Here is an 18,380-nt window from a genome sequence, read left to right on the forward strand (position 1 = left end):
CGAACTTGAGATTATTGGTATGCGACGAGTCATTGACATTTTCTATTGGGCTAGAGGCGTTAGTTTCATAATTACTTTGGCATACCTATATAATCGAAGAGATAATCACGCTAAAATAGTCTGAACTGAGAGACTGGAGTGTTACTCTGTCAATGGCAACGGCTACACTTTCAGCTACTCAGCTTCTCCCTCTGTCACTCCCTAAACCCTCTCAAAAACCCCGTCATGCCCATTTTCCCTTTCAATCCCTAAACCCTAGTCCTAGACTCTTCTCCTCCAATGGCTTCGTATCCAACTGTAGCCCAATACAGGCACTTCTGAACTCCACACCTATCACCACCAAAGCTGGCTCCGAACCAGAACCCTTCACCCTCCGCCAAATTTGCCAATCCCACGTGCCCGACCACGTGCTTTTCAGAATGGAGGAACTGGGATTCGTTGTACCAACGCCCGTACAACGGCAAGCTCTGCCGACTCTGTTCTCAGGCCGCGATTGTATTCTTCACGCGCAGGTCAAATTCGTAAACCCTTTGATTTTTTAGATGTTTTAGGTGTGTTTTTGTAGCCAAGTTTGAATCTTGCCGTGAATTTTGGTCCTCTAGACAGGTTCTGGGAAGACGCTGACATACCTTCTTTTGGTGTTTTCTATTGTGAACGCTGGAAGATCAGCTGTTCAAGCTCTCATTGTGGTGCCCACTAGGGAGCTTGGCATGCAAGTAAGACTTTAAGACTTTGATTCTCTTGTGCAATTTTACAATGGTTGTATTTGTATCGTATGGTATGCTATGGTTATGATCATTTCCTCTAAGTGAGTTGAACAATATGACTCTATGTGTGTGCAAGGTTACAAAGGTTGCTCGGATGTTGGCTACGAAGCCTAAGGAAGGCGAATTGGAGCAGAAATCCTGTACTGTTATGGCTCTTTTAGATGGAGGAATGTTGATGAGGCACAAGAGTTGGTTAAAGGTGCTACATTCTAGTCTATTTAGTTTTCTTTAAGTTTTTCTCCATTGATAGTTATGGACTAGATACTAACATTGTTAACATGATATCGAAAAGAATTATTTTGTACTTGTATGATGAGCTTTATTCGGTGGTTCAATGTTTCAGGCGGAGCCCCCTACTATTGTGGTGGCAACGATTGGGAGTTTGTGCCAAATGCTTGAGAAGCATATGATTAAGCTTGAAGCAATGCGAGTGCTGGTAATTGATGAGGTAAACTGGAACGCAATTTGGTGTTTAATTGTTCCTTAGCTATTTCTTGTGGCTTAGATTTTGAAATTTCAACTCTATATGGAAGCTGGGACATTCTATGAGTAGAGTGATATGTTGTTTAAAAGGTTATTCAAGGTTGTCTGAAAATGATTCTTGAATAAACTAATGTCTTATATTCACTGTTTGGTTAGGTTGATTTCATGTTCAGTTCCAAACAAGTCAGTTCCGTTCGGAAGCTTTTGACTTCCTATTCATCAATCAATACCCGTCAGACGGTTTTTGCCAGTGCTTCCATTCCTCAGCACAAAATCTTTTTAGATAAGTGTATACAGCAGAAATGGACCAAGGTTTGCTGATATAGTTCTTGTTTCCATGTCACCTTTATTTGGATTTCATACAATGCTACCTCTAGTTTCTTGTATTTTGCATAACAGTATGTATGTACTTTACAGAATGATACAATTCATGTCCATGTCAATCCAGTTGAGCCTATGCCATCATGTTTACATCATAGATTTGTGGTAAGAAAATTCTTAAAACATGTAATCTACTCCATTCTGTTTTCTGGTTTACCTGTCACTAAATCATGTTATAATCCTGCTTTTTCTGTACTTTTTTCACCATTTGTCCTCTTTGAGATTGTTTAGGAGCATCTATGTTCTTAATGATATTCTAATTCTGTTCATACTTAACAGACATGCCTAAAAAACAGAAGGCATGAGACCTTGTTGTCCTTGTTACAGTCGGATGCACCACAATCTGCTATTGTTTTTGTTGGTGAGCAGGTTTGCATCACATATCCTTCTATGTGATTTTATTTTTCATGATCTTGTGCTGAAGCTGGGTTCAAATCTGATTTGAACTTAAGTATTTTGTAGTTGTATTAATTATTTACCCAGAAATTAAACCTCTAATAAGATGTCACTTAGACATAGTTCATATATGACAAGGACCGAGTTAAAGATATGTATTTAAAACTTACAGAAAAGATATGTATTTAAAACTTACAATCTGTAAGTTTTGATATAATATAAATTTGTTTTTTCTTGTTCCTTAGAATTATATAGATGGGCTCTCCATTCTATTAATATATAAGTTTTTATCTATTTGGTCAGTCTGAGAAGTCAAAAAAGGCTGGAAATGCTCCGTCAGCAACTCTATTAATTAATTTCTTGAAGGCTTCATATGAGGGATATTCAGACATCCTCCTTTTGGAAGAAGACATGAATTTCAATTCACGAGCAGCTTCTCTGTCTGTAAGTTACATGTTTCTCTTTGGTCTGAATCAGTAAATCATGTTCAATTCCACTAAAGTAGTATTAGTTATATTTGATTTTTTTATGAATTTATAGTCATATGGGATCGACTTTGAGGTCTACTAGGTAATGCCATCTTTGGAAAAGCAGACGTATGATAAAGGCAGGTCTTAAAAATGTTTAAAATTGTCATTAGATTTTGAATTTTCAGATACGGGCAATTAATTATTTGCAATTGTATAGCTGAGTGGACAGACAAGTGATAGAAACTGAGATGGACACCCAAAGTTTTGGGTGTGAAAACCTCAAACAGAAATACATTTTGATATTCTGAGTTGCCTTTTAAAAGCATCCAAAATTTCCAAATATGCTACCATTTACTATTGGTCTTTTGTATGCAATCCTTTTCATGTTGAAATCTTCTGATGGGTCTATTTACTTAATTTAGGAAGTGAGACAAGGAGCCAGCTATCTTCTTGTATCAACGGATATAGCAGCCAGAGGGCTTGACTTGCCAGAAACTACTCATATATACAACTATGATCTGCCAAGAACTGCTATTGATTATCTTCATCGAGCTGGAAGAACAGGTAGAAAACCGTTTTCAGACAAGAAATGCTCTGTTACAAGCATTATAATCTCAAAGGAGCGGTTTGTTTTGGAAAAATATGAAAACGAATTGATGTTTAACTGCGAAGAGCTAATTGTGTAGAATCAATGTTAATCTCAATCTGTATAGAATGCCCCTTCCTTTCAAGCTGTTTCAGTCCATTTTACTTTGAAATCCAGAGCTATGGTGGAATAAGTATCACTTTCCTTATGGAAGGAGGATCACACAATGAGAAAGGGGTAAAGTTAAAGAACAATTCTGTATGAGGAACCACAAAGTAATTATAAATGCTTTATATGACCAGAAAAATGGCCATAAACTTTTACTCCTGAATGGTAATTGAACAGGGACAAGAATGTGAAATTCTGTACATGTTATCATTTTTGGATCCGCATTGCTTATCAATCTATGATGCTTTACAGCATTTGCTGACGTTCAATCAGTCCTTTTTCTTAATCCTCAGGTTTCATAAAAAGTATAAATTTCTGCATCCTCAACATATACATTGTCTTAACTGTTGATGGACAAGATTGTCCTCTCTAACAAGGCCATGGATATATTGGATGAATTGCATAAGTCATTTGATGTACACTCTTACTCCATTTGAATGAACTGTAAATTGTTATCGAAAGTTGATTTTCACAATTAGCTTGCAAAATATAACTGCTTAATGTATTTGATAACAAGGTTTATACACATCCGCATCAAGAATGTCTTGCTCTACTGATATGAGTATGCATGGTGATTCACTTTGCATTCTCTCTTTTAGTTCCAATCCATCCTAATATACCCAAAAACTAAAAAGGATGGAGGGATAGTTTAGATCACAAGTCCATCTACGATGACTGAATTTTTCAATATGATGGTTACACCAGATCGGATGTAAAACCCTTCAGAAGATCTGTCAGCCTCCTGTACGCCCTGCAATTCGATGCAAAAACACAAAGTACAAATTAGACTAACACAAATTATATCTTATAAGCTCATCTGGTAAAAGGTTTAGCCTGGTTGCACCATAATGCTGCTAAGAACTGAGACTTCAAAAATCATATAGAAACGTTGAATTTTCCACCTTCCTAGCAGTCAAATTGCTCGTTTTATATTGTCTGTATGTAATTACTAGAGAGCACATTATACCTCTGAGTTTGCAATAACGACGTTCTTGCCGATTCTTGCGTTTTTGTCAATGATGCAGTCTCTGCACATAACATCAAGAACCATGAGAGCAAGAAGTTATTTAACATTTATAACTTACAAAATTTGTGGAGGTTCAAGGAGCCTGTACTTGATTTGTGTGTTCTCTCCAATTCCAACAGGAACTCTTCCTTCAGCAAATAGTGATACCACTTCAGCATCGGTTTCATAGTAATCAGCTCCAAGCATTACTGTGTCCTGCATGCATTTTGCCAATCATAAGAGTATAGACACCAGTATGAATTACTCATTTGGGTTATTTCATTAACAACTTGAGCTTAATATTCTCTGGAATTTATGGGACAAACCTTTAAGTGAACATTTGAGTTTATTCGAGATCTGATACCGACAACACTGTGCTCTATAAAGCTATCAGTTATGAAACTTCCATGTGATATGATGGAGTCAACAATCTGCACAAGTGGGCAGAATGTTATATAATGCAGTTATCTGTGCTTGATTGCACGAGGATGTTCCTGATTTTTATCAGGATGATCATGTGTGTCAATGATGTAACATCTTGAAAGTAAGCTCACGAACCTTGCTGTTGTCAATCTTTGATGGAGGCAAGTTTCTTCTTGAAGTATACATCGGCTTTGCTGCATCGTAAAAACTGAACTTGTTTGGCTGAAAGATGCAAAAATGAAGCATTATATTCATCTGTGACAGCGAAAGCTTATTTTCCTTTTGCAAGGAACATTAGAAGGGTCAGCATTGCAAATTTCTTAAAGCATTTTTTGTCGCTTCCCCATCTTGCTTCTTACTTACATGCTCGGTGAGGGCAAGGTTTGCCTCAAAGAAGGATCTGATGGTCCCTATGTCTTCCCAGTAATCATTGAACAGATAAGCCTGCACAGAGGGTTTTCACGGAGGAGCATCATGGAATGCTGAAGTGGATAGCAAGGTTAGTGAGTTCAAAATTTAGACTGTTGACCTATACATGCATGCCTTGTTAACATGTATATCATCCTCAGACAGAGATCTGATACAGACCTTAATGAAGAATTCTTTAGCTGAGGCGGGGATTATCTCTGATCCAAAGTCATTTGCAGTCGGAAAACGCCATCTGACTCAAATAGTTAGTGTAGTGTTCTCAAATTTCTTTAATGCGGGTTGTGATTGTGTTGTGCTTATGTATGTTCATGTGAATCGAACTAATATTACAATTTGTAATTCGTATATAGTTACGCATGATTAGCACCTTAAAAGATTCAGAAGTATCTCCTTCTTGAAGACATACACTCCCATGGAAGCAATGTATGGTTTCTTTAGAGCCTCCTCCACAGAAAGTCCCAAAACGGTTGTATCTACTGCCTAATGTTTGTAGCAAAATGAGCATATAAGTATTCATATACCTATGCCAGTTCAAATTCTAGTAATAGCTTAAGAATGAGTATTACCATTGCCTTCAGGTCGTCTCCTTTAGGTTTTTCTCTGAACGATAGGACCCGTCCTTTCTTGTCTATCTTCATTAGACCAAAATCTGAGGCTCGGCTATCATGGAAAGAGTAGAGAGGAAAGTTTCAAAGGGTTGATGAGCAATACACCATTGTGATCAGAGTTGAAAACCAATGCACTCATACATAAGAGAAAATGACCACTAATAATTTCAAGCCAGTATATTATGAATATTGATATGAATTTCGTAGTCAATATTTTACAAGGAAAATTCAAGAGGTTTCTTTGGTAAAATGAATACGGTACCTGTCATTCATTGGCAAACAAGAAATGGTAATATCTGCGCCACTCTGCCTATGATTCTGCAAATTAATTGAGAGGTAAGTTTTGATAATTGAGAATTGGCCTTTTGAATTCTTTTCAGTGAAGCAAAACTAACGGTTCTGTCTTACTTGAACATAGTCCAAGTAGTCCATTCGATACAAATGATCACCAGACAGGATCAGAACATCCTCAATATTCTTGCTTCTTGCATCCTGCGGCATGAAAAGCTTGGTGTAAATTATGATACCTCCATATTTTAGATGATCTCGCTCGAACAATTTGCTCGGTTATGAAAAGAAGAATCAAAAGGAGGGACTGAAGCATGGAAGGGTCACTTATGACAACCTTGTCATTTGAAAATATCAGGTTGGTCATTTACTTATTTTTTAAACTGCCAATTGGGAAGGAAATTTTTTTACTTTCTAAATATGCGTAAATAAAACAGTTTATAAGTATCCTATTTGTTGGAAATAAACCAATGGAAAGGGGGAAACAAAGAAAAGTATTGATGCACCATCAATTTCCACCTTTATGTAAAGGTAAGAAACTCAAGAGCTAACTACTTCAAACAAAGTAAAGCTCGGATAGTAACCTCCGCGTTATTAGTTCTTGTTTTCAAATGCATACTCCTTAATGACTCTTACTCTTTAATATATATAACCTGATCGCTGGTTTCATTTTTTAAAGAAAAATGGCCAAGATCTCTATCCCTCTGTACTTTTTCCTATTCCTACTGGCTTTTGGGCTTGTCAATGGTTCTTTAGCAAAGGAAAAGATTGGGACATATGAATTTAAGAAAGGAAACGTCTCTGTGAAGCTTACTAACTGGGGTGCATCTATCGTATCTCTCATTGTCCCTGGCAAAAGTGGAAAGTTGGCTGATATTGTCCTCGGGTCCCTTTGGAGCCATTGTTGGTCGGGTTGCTAACAGAATTTGCGGTGCTGCATTTACTTTGAATGGAACCCGTTACAAACTAGTTGCTAATGACGGCAAAAACACGATTCATGGTGGTCCAAGAGGGTTCAGTCGTGTTATTTGGAAAGTGAAAAGACATGAACAAGAGAGTGCTAATCCTAGCATCCAATTCTCCTATCGCAGCTTTGACGATGAAGGAGGATTTCCGGGTGATATCCTTGTCACTGTGATGTACACACTCACAGGAAACAAGCAGTTGATTGTAACAATGAAAGCCATGGCTCTGAACAAGCCTACTCCAGTGAATCTAGCCCAACATGCTTTCTGGAACGTAGGTGGCCACAACAGCAGCGACGTATTGTACCACTATATACAGATCTTCGGTCCCGTATCACACCAGTGGATAGCCAGCTTATACCAGCAGGTAAGATTGCACCAGTGAATCAAACACCTTAGATTTCAGCTCACCTCAGACCATTAAAAGCAGGATCAAGAAACTGCCAAATGGTTATGATATCAACTGTGTGCTTAATGTTAATGGTTACACGGTGACAAAGCACTGAAAAAGGCATCTGTGGTGCATGAAAAGAAATCAGGAAGAGTGTTGGAGTTGTGGACACATGCTCCCGGCATGCAGTTCTATACCGCGAACAATTTGAAGGGTGTGAAGGGAAAAGGTGGATATGTTTATAACAGTCATGCAGGACTATGTTTGGAGACTCTGCCAAAACATGAGAAGTTAGGATATGAAAATATAAGAGAATATGAAAATGAGAGAAGATAATTTTCTGGTTTTCAACTTGTATTCAGTTTTCATTGATTCTTCTTTTTATTACAAGCAAGCATATTTATACAAGTGGAAGTACAAGTAAGACAAAATACCTTGAGCTCCCAACCTTTGAATTCCCAAGGTCAAGCCTACCAAATTAGGCAACCAAACCATTCTTCCCTAAATTAAGGTAGGCTCCTAACCTAATTCTACCAATCCCATTAATGACTAAACAAACTAATTCATTAATGAGCTAGTAGACTAATTCAACATATGACAAATGCTAACACTCCCCCTCAAGTTGGTGCATAGATATCACCAATGCCCAACTTGCCAAGAGAGTTGTGGAAAGCTATAACAAGAGACTTCCTTCATTAATATGTCTGCATCGAGCTTCTTCTTAATAAAATGTCGATCCACTTCAACATGCCCCCTCACGTGGGACCACTACATGGTGGGCCACACGTGGAGCAAAGGCCACATTAAAGTTAATCATTTCGGTCTGTCGGTGGCAACACCAAATCCAAGTGCAGCCGGTTGGTCGGTAGATCACATAAACCATGCGAATAAGGCAAAGGCAAAGCAAAGAACACAGAAACCCTGTGAACACGGTAAGAACACAGAAACCCTGTGAACACGGCAAAGGTAAGGTAAAGGACACAGAAACCCTGTGAACACGGCAAGGATAAGGTAAAGGACACAGAAACCCTGTGAACACGGCAAGGACACAGAAACCCTGTGAACACGGCAAAGGTAAGGTAAAGGACACAGAAACCCTGTGAACACGGCAAGGACACAGAAACCCTGTGAACACGTCAAGGTAAAACCAAACCCTAAAAAGAAAGGGTAAGGCAAGGTAAGGCAAATAAAGGCCAGATAGGACAACAAAACCCTAAAGATAAGGCAAGGCACGACAAAGGCAAAGGCAAGGCAAACCAAACCCAAGAAAAGGCAAGGCAAACCAAACCCAAGCAAAGGCAAAGGACAACGGGCATGACCACATCGGAAACACACCGGTAAAGGCAAGAACACGGTAGAAGCAACAACAACACTGTCCTCAACAAGAGACAACAACACTGACAGCAGCAAGAGCAACACTGGTACCAGCAAGAGCAATATAAGGCACTGGCACCAGCAAGACAAGGCAGGGCAGACAACTGTGGCAGTAGCAACAGCAGAGGCAACTTCTCTTCACTCCCCCTCTCCCCCTGAAGAGAAGGGGTCGATGGAGCCATATGATCAGTGGCACTGGCACCAGTGAGAGAAATCTAAGACACTGGCACCAGCAAGAGCAATATAGTAGGCAGCAACAACAACACTAGCAGCATCACAAATACTTCCATTATTGCAGACACAACTTCTCTTCACTCCTCCTCTCCCCCTGAAGAGAAGGGGTTGTCAGAACCATAAAAGCAGTGGCACTTGAGAAACAGAGGCAAAGGCAAGGCAAACCAAACCCAAGAAAAGGCAAGGCAAACCAAACCCAAGCAAAGGCAAAGGACAACGGGCATGACCACATCGGAAACACACCGGTAAAGGCAAGAACACGGTAGAAGCAACAACAACACTGTCCTCAACAAGAGACAACAACACTGACAGCAGCAAGAGCAACACTGGTACCAGCAAGAGCAATATAAGGCACTGGCACCAGCAAGACAAGGCAGGGCAGACAACTGTGGCAGTAGCAACAGCAGAGGCAACTTCTCTTCACTCCCCCTCTCCCCCTGAAGAGAAGGGGTCGATGGAGCCATATGATCAGTGGCACTGGCACCAGTGAGAGAAATCTAAGACACTGGCACCAGCAAGAGCAATATAGTAGGCAGCAACAACAACACTAGCAGCATCACAAATACTTCCATTATTGCAGACACAACTTCTCTTCACTCCTCCTCTCCCCCTAAAGAGAAGGGGTTGTCAGAACCATAAAAGCAGTGGCACTTGAGAAACAGAAGCTGACTGAAGCTCAGATGTAGAAGAATCAGTCATGGCAGATAGGTAACAGAATTGCAGCGGAATAGATGAGCAGCAATGTCACTCCCCTTCAAATCCGACGACGTATGAGAGTCGAGATTTGGAGAAAGCAACATCGGTAATGACAATAAAGTTGCAGCACCCAAATAAAGTTGCATCTATCTCCCCCTCAAATCTGACACTGGTAGAGGGTCGAGATTTGAAAGAAGAGAAAATGAAATAATAGTAAAGAGATTCAAACATGGCAGTCTCGTGGCAGAAACAAATGCAAGGAAAGGTGGAATGGAGATGGGCAGCTGACAACTGGAGGAAAGGAATAAAAGATGGAGAGGAGTCTGCAACAACCCAAAAAGAAAGAAGAAATAAAAATGAAGAGAAGAGGTGGCAATTTTTTTTTCTTTTTCATATATATATTTAATGGAGAAATGAGTAGGCAGAGAAACTTTACCCACACAAATATGATGTGCATGAGAACAAAGGGATGAGGAGAGAACACCCTTCACGTGGGTAACAGAGGGGGAAGAAATATACCCCAAAAAATGGTATGGAAATAGAGTGGAAGAAATAATTTAAGGAAATAAAAGGGAATAAAATAAGAAGTATGGGATTGGTGGTGAGAAAAGAAACCATAAAAAAGAGAATAGTAGTATTAAGAAAATGGAATGTTTGGGAACAAGCAAGACACCTATCACGTGGGCACAAGAGGAAATGATGAAGAAAGGCAATATGTGATAAGAAACAAACAAACAAAAAAGGAACCCACCAAAAAAGAGAGACAAAAAAGTGCTATTTAATAATATATAGAACCTTTGTAAAAGAAAGAGGAGAAACATAAGGGAGCACAAGTTTTTGATAAACAAAGGGAAGTTCAGAGAAAGAAAAAGTGAGGGTGCACGTGAGAGAGTTGTGGGCAGTCAGAAGAAGTGGTGTGAGGTGTGAGAAAACAATTTTAAAATATAAAGAGAAGTGAAACCCATTTATCAAGTGGGAAAAAGCCATACTTGGAACGAAAAAACAAGTGAAAGAAATTGTGTCAAAAGGAACATCACGTGTGGCAACAGAGGGCAGGCAGGCAGGCGTCCAAAGTGTGCAGCAGAGAAGAGAGCAAGTATTTTGCTCAGAAAAATGGAGAGATACAGAGATACAGAGAGAGAGATAGGGATATGAGGAGATAGACAGAGAGTTGAGCAGAGCTGCATGAGCGATACAGGCAAGCTAAGGAGCCGGGACAGTGCCGGCAATACAAAGAGAGAGTCAGCACATGTGCAAGAGAGCAACAACACCAGTTAAGGGACCAACGATTGTGCAAAGGGACCAACGACAAAGAAGCACGGCACGACAGAGACAAAGGCCGGCTGGAGAAGGCTCGGCGAGCGGTGACGAGGCTCACGGAGGAAGGCGACGGCTCGGTGAGCGGTGACAAAGCTCACGGAGGACAGGGATCATGGTGATCAAGGGACGTACTGCCCAAAGGAAACAGATCAGGCCATCATGGCCCAGGGGCTTATTGCTCATACAGATGACAGAGAGGAAATTTAGCAGAAACAAGGTAATGACAATTTTTATTTTTATTTTAATACTGGAAGGGAAAGAAAATGAAGGAAAAAAAATGCAGTGACAAAAGAAGCTGCGAAAAAGGCTAAGGTAGAAAGAAAAATATGTTGATTATAGAGGAGAGGAGAAACAAGAGAATTTACAGTAACATGAAGATACGCCAACGACTCTCAATTTGGTAGAGGATCTTAAGGATTAGTCATTAGGCTCTGATACCATGCCAAAACATGAGAAGTTAGGATATGAAAATATAAGAGAATATGAAAATGAGAGAAGATAATTTTCTGGTTTTCAACTTGTATTCAGTTTTCATTGATTCTTCTTTTTATTACAAGCAAGCATATTTATACAAGTGGAAGTACAAGTAAGACAAAATACCTTGAGCTCCCAACCTTTGAATTCCCAAGGTCAAGCCTACCAAATTAGGCAACCAAACCATTCTTCCCTAAATTAAGGTAGGCTCCTAACCTAATTCTACCAATCCCATTAATGACTAAACAAACTAATTCATTAATGAGCTAGTAGACTAATTCAACATATGACAAATGCTAACAGACTCAAGGCTTCCCTGATGCAGTGAACCACCCCAATTTCCCTTCACAAATTGTGACAAGAGGAAAGCCTTACACACATTCTAAGTTGTTCAAGTTTACAACTTCTCCATAACTTAGTGTTAAGAAGTTCAGATTTTTCTGTCTTTGATGTGCATTGACTTTTTCTTACAGAAGCATAAGAAACAAAGAAAACATTTTGAAAAATTGTTATCTGTTTAATGCATTCCTGTATTTTTTTAGTACCTCGAAAAGCCAATGGAACTGCCGCACGGCGTCTGCAGTACCCTGGAACCACTTCTGGCCTGCCTCCCCTGGAGTTTGAGTTGCTGCTAGAACCTGGCAGGGAGTACAAGAGCTATAAGTGATATTGCAGAACATACATTGTCATAAATATAATTTATAAATGCAGAGAGGCTAGACTCTTTATGTGGTCTGTGCAACATTTTGTTAAAGTTACTTGATGATTTTGTTGAAACATATACCTCTATGTAACCATCGCCAAAGCTGGTGCCACTGCCAAAGTTGTAAGCGCGGGAAATATGCCTGTTGAGTGATGCTGAGTTGAACTGAGTGAGGATATAAACTTTGTTGATTCCACTGTTGATGCAGTTGCTCATTGGCACATCAATCAGCCTGTATGCTCCCCCTATTGGGACCTAAAATGCAGAAACAGTAACAAAACCAATCCACTCCATTTCTGTGTCTAAGGACTTGAAACCCAACAAAATTCAGAACAGAAAAAAAAACACAAATAGGATTGAGTTTTAACATTGTTTTATCAACTGCTGTAAAATGCCATTACGGGAGAAAAAACTTCCATGAAATGGAGATTTCACTGTACTGGAATCTCAAACCAATTACCCACTTCATATGGGAAAATTAGAATGTGTGACAATACGTGATTAGTTCGAAATTTGTCACAGTGGGATGTAGGTAAGTTTTGTGAAGTTGAGAGACTTACAGCAGGTTTGGCGCGCCTCTTGGTGAGTGGGAAAAGCCGAGTACCAGCTCCACCTCCCAGTATGATCGCAACAACTGTCCGTGGGTCCCGCTTCTCTAAATCTATGTCCCTCAACTGTTAGATGCACCCAAGCCCGTATATCAAAGTCCATATATTATCATGTGCATATTTAATTGGGCTAGTAATATCACACCATGGGCTTCTCATCAAATCAAAGCCCAAACTGATTTTTTGTGTGCTTTAATCCATTTCCCATTTTAATGGTGTAAGTTCAATTTCTTTATTTTGAATTCATCTCAAACCAAAACCCCATTAAAAGCACAGTTTCGTGTACGAACTTAATGTGCCTCACTTTTCTAACCAATTGATTTCGAATCGAGTATAAAATTTGAAAACATCATAATATAGTGGGAGTAAATTTTTTTACTTCCTTGAACATAACAACTCTCCTCTTATAAAAGGATGGATGCTGGTCTTAACTGATTGAAAAATATTTTATTTTGAACTTAGAAAACAATTGATCTTGTAAGATTTTAGAATTTAAATGCTGCCTTTTGGAATTTGATGTGGTGGTGGGGGAAAAAGAAGTTAAAAATCTCATAAAAATATATTAAGAAAATCATACATGCAAATAGCAATGCTCATGACTATTCAAATTATGTTTTAGGCACATTCATAATCTGCATGCAAATTGCAATGCATGTATATGTTTTAGGGACAGTATGTATGTAGTGAGTTTGGAAATGCTCACCTTGGCCTCGCCAACTGGCAAATCGGTGGTGAGAGACATGCAAACATGTTGCCCAACCCCACCATTCTTTTTAACATTAGCAGCCCCAAGCTGAAGCTGGGTCAGGTTCAGCTTCTTCCCCATCAAGTCTCCATTGCAAAACTTCACAACCCTCTGGCTCCTCCCCGAAAATCCGGCAGCCCCACGCAGTTGGCTTGGGGCGGAGAGCGAAATCCGGCAATGATCAGCTGACACTGCCATTTTTGGAATTTTAATTCCAAGGAGAAGATTGGAAATGCATAAATGGAAAGGTTGTATATATGAGGAATAGAGCAGCAGAGCTCTGTATTTACATGGTATGCTTGCTAGCTATTGGAGGATTGGGCCACGTTATCCAGACTAAATTGCATCCACCAGTTACATATTGTGTTTGTCTTATTCCACTCACAGAGAAGAATTGAAATTACAGATTAGCCCTCATACTTGCTTGGAATTTACGAATCAAAGAATATGCTATATAAGGGGCTGCCTCGACTCCACAGGAGATTTTTGTGCACGTAGGAGATTAGAAGTTGCAATTTATTATTCTATTTTTCGTGAGTGATACTTTCCCCCAAACTGAACTGGAGTCCCTTTCCCATATGAAAGATTTTGAACTAGTGCCAAAATGCAATGAAATCTAGAGCTGAAATTTTGTGGAAGGCTTTCTTTCTGCCCATGAAGAAATAAATTTTCATCTTTTTGCTTCATCAAAGATTAATTAGTTTTTTTTATACAAATATGCTCATTTTAACATGACATTTTATACAACCCTTATAGGGTCAATTTAGAGAAAAGAAACCATCAATGGTGTGTTTACTAACCATGAATTGGAATTCTCATCAGGAATTGAATTCCAAATATGGAGGATTCATGTGTTTACTTCACATTAAGGAATTAAAAAGTAAATGAGGCTCACACAAATTTAGAATTCAATTCTTAGGTGAGAGGTGGTATTCTAATTCCTGGAGAACTAACTCATTAGGAATTCATCTTTTTTACCCATTATATCCTCACACAATTTTAAAATTTTCAAATTTGCCATCTACTTTAACCCAACGAGAACACTTTAGTAATTAGCACAACTCCTACCACAATTCCATATGGTTTAGTAAACAATTTCAATAGGAATTCGGAATCTAACTCCTCTCAATCCATATGGTTTAGTAAACAACTTCAATAGGAATCCGAAATCTAATTCTCCTCAATCTAACTCATCCTCAATTCAATTCATCCTCTATTCAATTTATCTTAATCCAATTACAGATTAGTAAACATGACACAAGTAGCCACTTGTCATTTAATAATGACTTAATTATTGTTTCACCCCATGGAACCAAAGCTTGGTCTCACTTTATCCTATGAAACTGAGATTTTCTCACTTGACCTGCAAGATCTCTAAAAATTGATGAAATTTTTACCACTTCTATCCATTTTCGTCCACAAAACCGTTAAGTGTGCTGATGTGGCACGAACATTTTTGTAATTTTAGCTCCTCTCTCTCTCTCTTCAAACTGACCCAACAAAAGCAAATACTCAAATATTTGAGTAAGAGTCATAGACTATAATCCTTGAATCTCAAAGTGGTTATTGTTGGTGGGTTATTGATATTGGGGTTTGTGGGCTTAGATCTCATGGGGAGGTCAGGGAAGGGGTCTGTGGTGGTTGGGTAATAGGGGGAGCAAGAGAGAGGTCTGCAGGTAGGGGTGGGTTGAAGATGGGAAGTGAGGTTATGGGAAAAAATTCAATTATGAGAGAAGTGGGGCTCCGAGAGGGAGTGGGGTGGTTCGGCTAAGCTGGGTGCTTTAGGGATAGAGGTGACCGTAAAGGGAAGAAAGAGAAGACGGAAGTGAGGGAGGAAGAAAGGGGTTTGTTAACCATAAATTAAAAAAAAATCAAAAATATTTAAAATCTGTTTTTGATTTTTTAATTTGGGTTTTAAAGTTTTTTAATAACTAATATTATGAAAATGCCCATGCCACATCAGCACACTTAACAATTTTTTGGACGGAAATGGATGAAAATGGTAAAATTTCATCAATTTTTAGAGATTATAGGGGTTAAGTGAGAAAATTTCAATTTCACGGGATAAAGTGAGACCGAGTGTCCGTTCCAAGGGTAAAACAATAATTAAGCCTTTAATAATTGGTTCTTAGTGTTACAATTTGTTCATTTGAAAGTACAACATGGAGTTTTTCTAAAATATTAGAATGGGCGTGAAACTCTCAGGATTAATAAAGAACTTAAAGCACCTCTATTACCAAGTGCATTATTGACCATTGGATTGGATGGGTTATCTCAAGGCTATAATTTTTTAAACATATCTGAAAATCTTATCTGACATGGGACACGTGGCACAATTTTAGAGGGTGAAAATCTTATCTGAAATATGAGATTATAATTTTTTTTTAAATATCCGAAAATCTTATCTGACATGGGACACGTGACACAATTTTAGAGGGTGAAAATCTTATATGAAATCTGAGATTATAATTTTTTTTAATGAATATCCGAAAATTTTATCTGGAATAAGACACGTGGCAACCAAGATTCTCATCCGAAAATCTTTTCTGAAAATTAATGGGCATGTGACAACCAAAAATCTTATCCGAAAATTTAATTACAAAAGATTATCAAAATTAATGGTTTAAGGTATAAAAAAAAATAGGAAATAAAGTACAATGAATAGTAATTGCCTTAGACTTGCCCTAGACTTAGCCCTCATGGGTGGAACCACAAATGCAAGGGCTGACACTATTCACGTGAATAGTGGCAGCCTTTGCTTGCCCTTGCCCTAGACTTAGCCCTTATGGGTGGAGTTGCTCTAAAGGTGTGTAAAATTTTGTGGTTTGATGTATGTCCCGTGATCCTTACTCTACAAAAATTCATTCTACCATGTACTATATGATATATTTACCAAAACACATCACTCCAATTGAATCACATGTTAATTTGAACAGAACTTTAATTGTAAATCCAATAGCTATATTGAAGCTAAGGGAAGACCAAAAAATTGATGCTATTGCTACAACTGTATTTAATTCGCCAATCTTTCAGGAAAACAAGACCATGCTAGAGCAGTTAGCTGTTGGAAATTTGTGTTTACAAATCTTATGGGAATAGCTTACGGAAGAGTGTTTAAGAAGGAATGGTAATGAGTATGAGAGGATGAAAAATGATTCAAGGCATGTATGAATACTCTCCTTCAAACTTTATTTGCCCTCACAACTTGTGTGCAAAGAGGTTAAGTAAATAAGCCATGTGGATACAATGAATAGCTTAAGCTATATGTTGTCAATGTCTTGCACAACCAGACAACTGCAAACACACTTTAAAATTGTAACAAGGATACTCAAGATTCCTAGAGGCTAAAAAACCTCTAAAAGTTTTACTTTGTGAAACTAGATGGAGAATAATTGGAATTGAACTTTAATATTTCTTATATTTTCTATATCTCTTGGATATAATTTCATGTCTTTATTGCAGAGAATACTCCTCTATGCTTGTATCTTTTCTGAATAGGTATTGCACCTAATTGAATCCATGCCTCTTTTGTATGGCACCTAATTGAATCCATGAATCCTTTGGATTGCACCTCTTAATCAAGAGGTACCACTTCATATAGGACACCTCTTTTCATCTAAGAGTGTGTCTTTTAACTTATATTCATGTTTTTGAAGTATTCCTAACGTTCATATATTTAATTCAAACGTATAGGCATCATGAGATACAACTTAAGACTGAAAAGTTGCTTGGAAAACGACCAGTTGCTTTATACAGAGAATAAAACTTGAAGCTTCTAACCAAAATTACAGGTTGTTTTTCCCAGAGCAACCGGTCGCTTTTCATAGACTCTAATATTTTCGACAATTCTCCACCATTAGCGCTACAAGCTAGCGATGAGATTGCTGAATGATGCTGGGTGGGATAGTGCATGAAGCTAATTCCTAATCCGAACCCCAAATGTCTCTGATTCCAAAACAGCCTATATGGTTTCCTCCAACATCTCATTTAGTCACATGTAAATGGGCAAGAACAGACTTCCAAAGAAAATAGTCTCTTACCTAGACTGGAATACGAAGGCTAAGATATATTATTAGCCCCATGAATGATCGAGTGGTTAGAACAAAATTGGGAACTTCGAACTTAAAATTTGATCTCATAACAAAGGAAGGGAAATGAGGAAATTTCTCGGAAAACAAACAAGAATGAATGAAGGAGTAGTAAAATTATAATGATCTAACGAGTGAAATGTACAGCTGCTCTTTAATATAGACACGCAAGGCAACAATAGCCAGCTCAGCTTCTTACTGTGCAACAACCAGTAAGAAAATTGGTTATATATGCACAAAAAATTAAGATTGTGTATATAAGTCATGAATATTATATGTTTTTGTTGCTCATAAATATTTTATGCTTTATTCTTAAAAATATATATAGATATTGTTTGTTTAGGCATTTTAAAGGTATGATGATTCACGAGAGAGGACCAACCAAATTTGTAATATCTTTTAATATTTTAAAAAACATATAGATTAAGAGTTTGTTGATATCGAATACCTTATACTAAATTATGCACGAACCACACGCATACTTTCACTCCCAACAAGTCTCATTATGATTACTCTTCCTATATTTAATTAGGGCTCGACCCAAGAAGTTCATCTTACTTCTTTTCATGTGACCTTACTTTCCAAGGCCCTTGAATGAACTACCTATTCGGTTCATTTTTACACATGATTTATCATATTATTCACCCATTATTTTGAGTTAGTTCTTGACATTTTATAGCTTTTTACTTCTTTTTTGTGTTTTAATAGGTTTTACCTTGGTTAGAATGAAAATGAGCTAAAAGTGCATTATTGGTTATAAATTCTGATTTTGTTCAT

At 38.1% G+C, this 18,380-nt stretch overlaps 2 protein-coding genes and 1 pseudogene across 4 annotated transcripts; 2 read left to right on the top strand and 1 right to left on the bottom strand.

Annotated features, from left to right (window-relative positions):
- The first annotated feature begins 67 nt into the window (after positions 1–67).
- LOC110770324 (P-loop containing nucleoside triphosphate hydrolases superfamily protein) lies at positions 68–3,390 on the top strand. Of its 3 annotated transcripts, none has more exons than XM_021974444.2 (9): positions 68–512; positions 603–716; positions 844–966; positions 1,111–1,215; positions 1,407–1,562; positions 1,668–1,736; positions 1,911–2,000; positions 2,331–2,471; positions 2,924–3,062. In XM_021974444.2, the coding sequence occupies exons 1-9, from the start codon at positions 153–155 to the stop codon at positions 2,924–2,926; spliced, it is 1,161 nt and encodes a 386-aa protein (XP_021830136.2). In that variant the 5' UTR covers positions 68–152; the 3' UTR covers positions 2,927–3,062. The 3 variants fall into 3 exon arrangements, with proteins under 3 accessions (XP_021830136.2, XP_021830134.2, XP_021830137.2); XM_021974442.2 differs by having other exon boundaries at positions 69–512; positions 2,920–3,390; XM_021974445.2 differs by having other exon boundaries at positions 380–512; positions 607–716; positions 2,920–3,390.
- Positions 3,391–3,726: 336 nt separating this feature from the next.
- Positions 3,727–13,796, bottom strand: APL1 (ADP glucose pyrophosphorylase large subunit 1). The gene is made up of 15 exons (XM_021974462.2): positions 13,474–13,796; positions 12,723–12,836; positions 12,244–12,417; positions 12,005–12,097; positions 6,126–6,209; positions 5,980–6,035; positions 5,676–5,769; positions 5,477–5,589; positions 5,269–5,341; positions 5,044–5,124; positions 4,816–4,902; positions 4,584–4,688; positions 4,367–4,473; positions 4,219–4,279; positions 3,727–4,002 (listed from the first exon to the last, which is right to left on the bottom strand). Exons 1-15 carry the CDS (start codon positions 13,711–13,713, stop codon positions 3,901–3,903), a joined length of 1,584 nt encoding a protein of 527 aa, XP_021830154.1. The 5' UTR covers positions 13,714–13,796; the 3' UTR covers positions 3,727–3,900.
- Positions 6,689–11,873, top strand: LOC110770339 (uncharacterized; annotated as a pseudogene).
- Positions 13,797–18,380: the final 4,584 nt, after the last annotated feature.

Source organism: Prunus avium, chromosome 1 (assembly GCF_965620075.1).
Source record: "Prunus avium chromosome 1, drPruAviu1.hap1.1, whole genome shotgun sequence".
Classification (NCBI taxonomy): domain Eukaryota; kingdom Viridiplantae; phylum Streptophyta; class Magnoliopsida; order Rosales; family Rosaceae; genus Prunus; species Prunus avium.

What these genes read in the sequence shown, in the direction of transcription:
- LOC110770324 (XM_021974442.2), top strand. Translation starts at nt 153, where the DNA reads ATGGCAACGGCTACACTTTCAGCTACTCAGCTTCTCCCTCTGTCACTC. An exon ending in GAGTGCTGGTAATTGATGAG is followed by an intron (nt 1,216 to 1,406) that starts GTAAACTGGAAC and finishes CTGTTTGGTTAG; the next exon opens with GTTGATTTCATGTTCAGTTC. An exon ending in TTGTTTTTGTTGGTGAGCAG is followed by an intron (nt 2,001 to 2,330) that starts GTTTGCATCACA and finishes CTATTTGGTCAG; the next exon opens with TCTGAGAAGTCAAAAAAGGC.
- APL1 (XM_021974462.2), bottom strand. Translation starts at nt 13,713, where the DNA reads ATGGCAGTGTCAGCTGATCATTGCCGGATTTCGCTCTCCGCCCCAAGC. An exon ending in TTGGCGATGGTTACATAGAG is followed by an intron (nt 12,098 to 12,243) that starts GTATATGTTTCA and finishes ACTCCCTGCCAG; the next exon opens with GTTCTAGCAGCAACTCAAAC. An exon ending in ACTACTTGGACTATGTTCAA is followed by an intron (nt 6,036 to 6,125) that starts GTAAGACAGAAC and finishes ATTAATTTGCAG; the next exon opens with AATCATAGGCAGAGTGGCGC.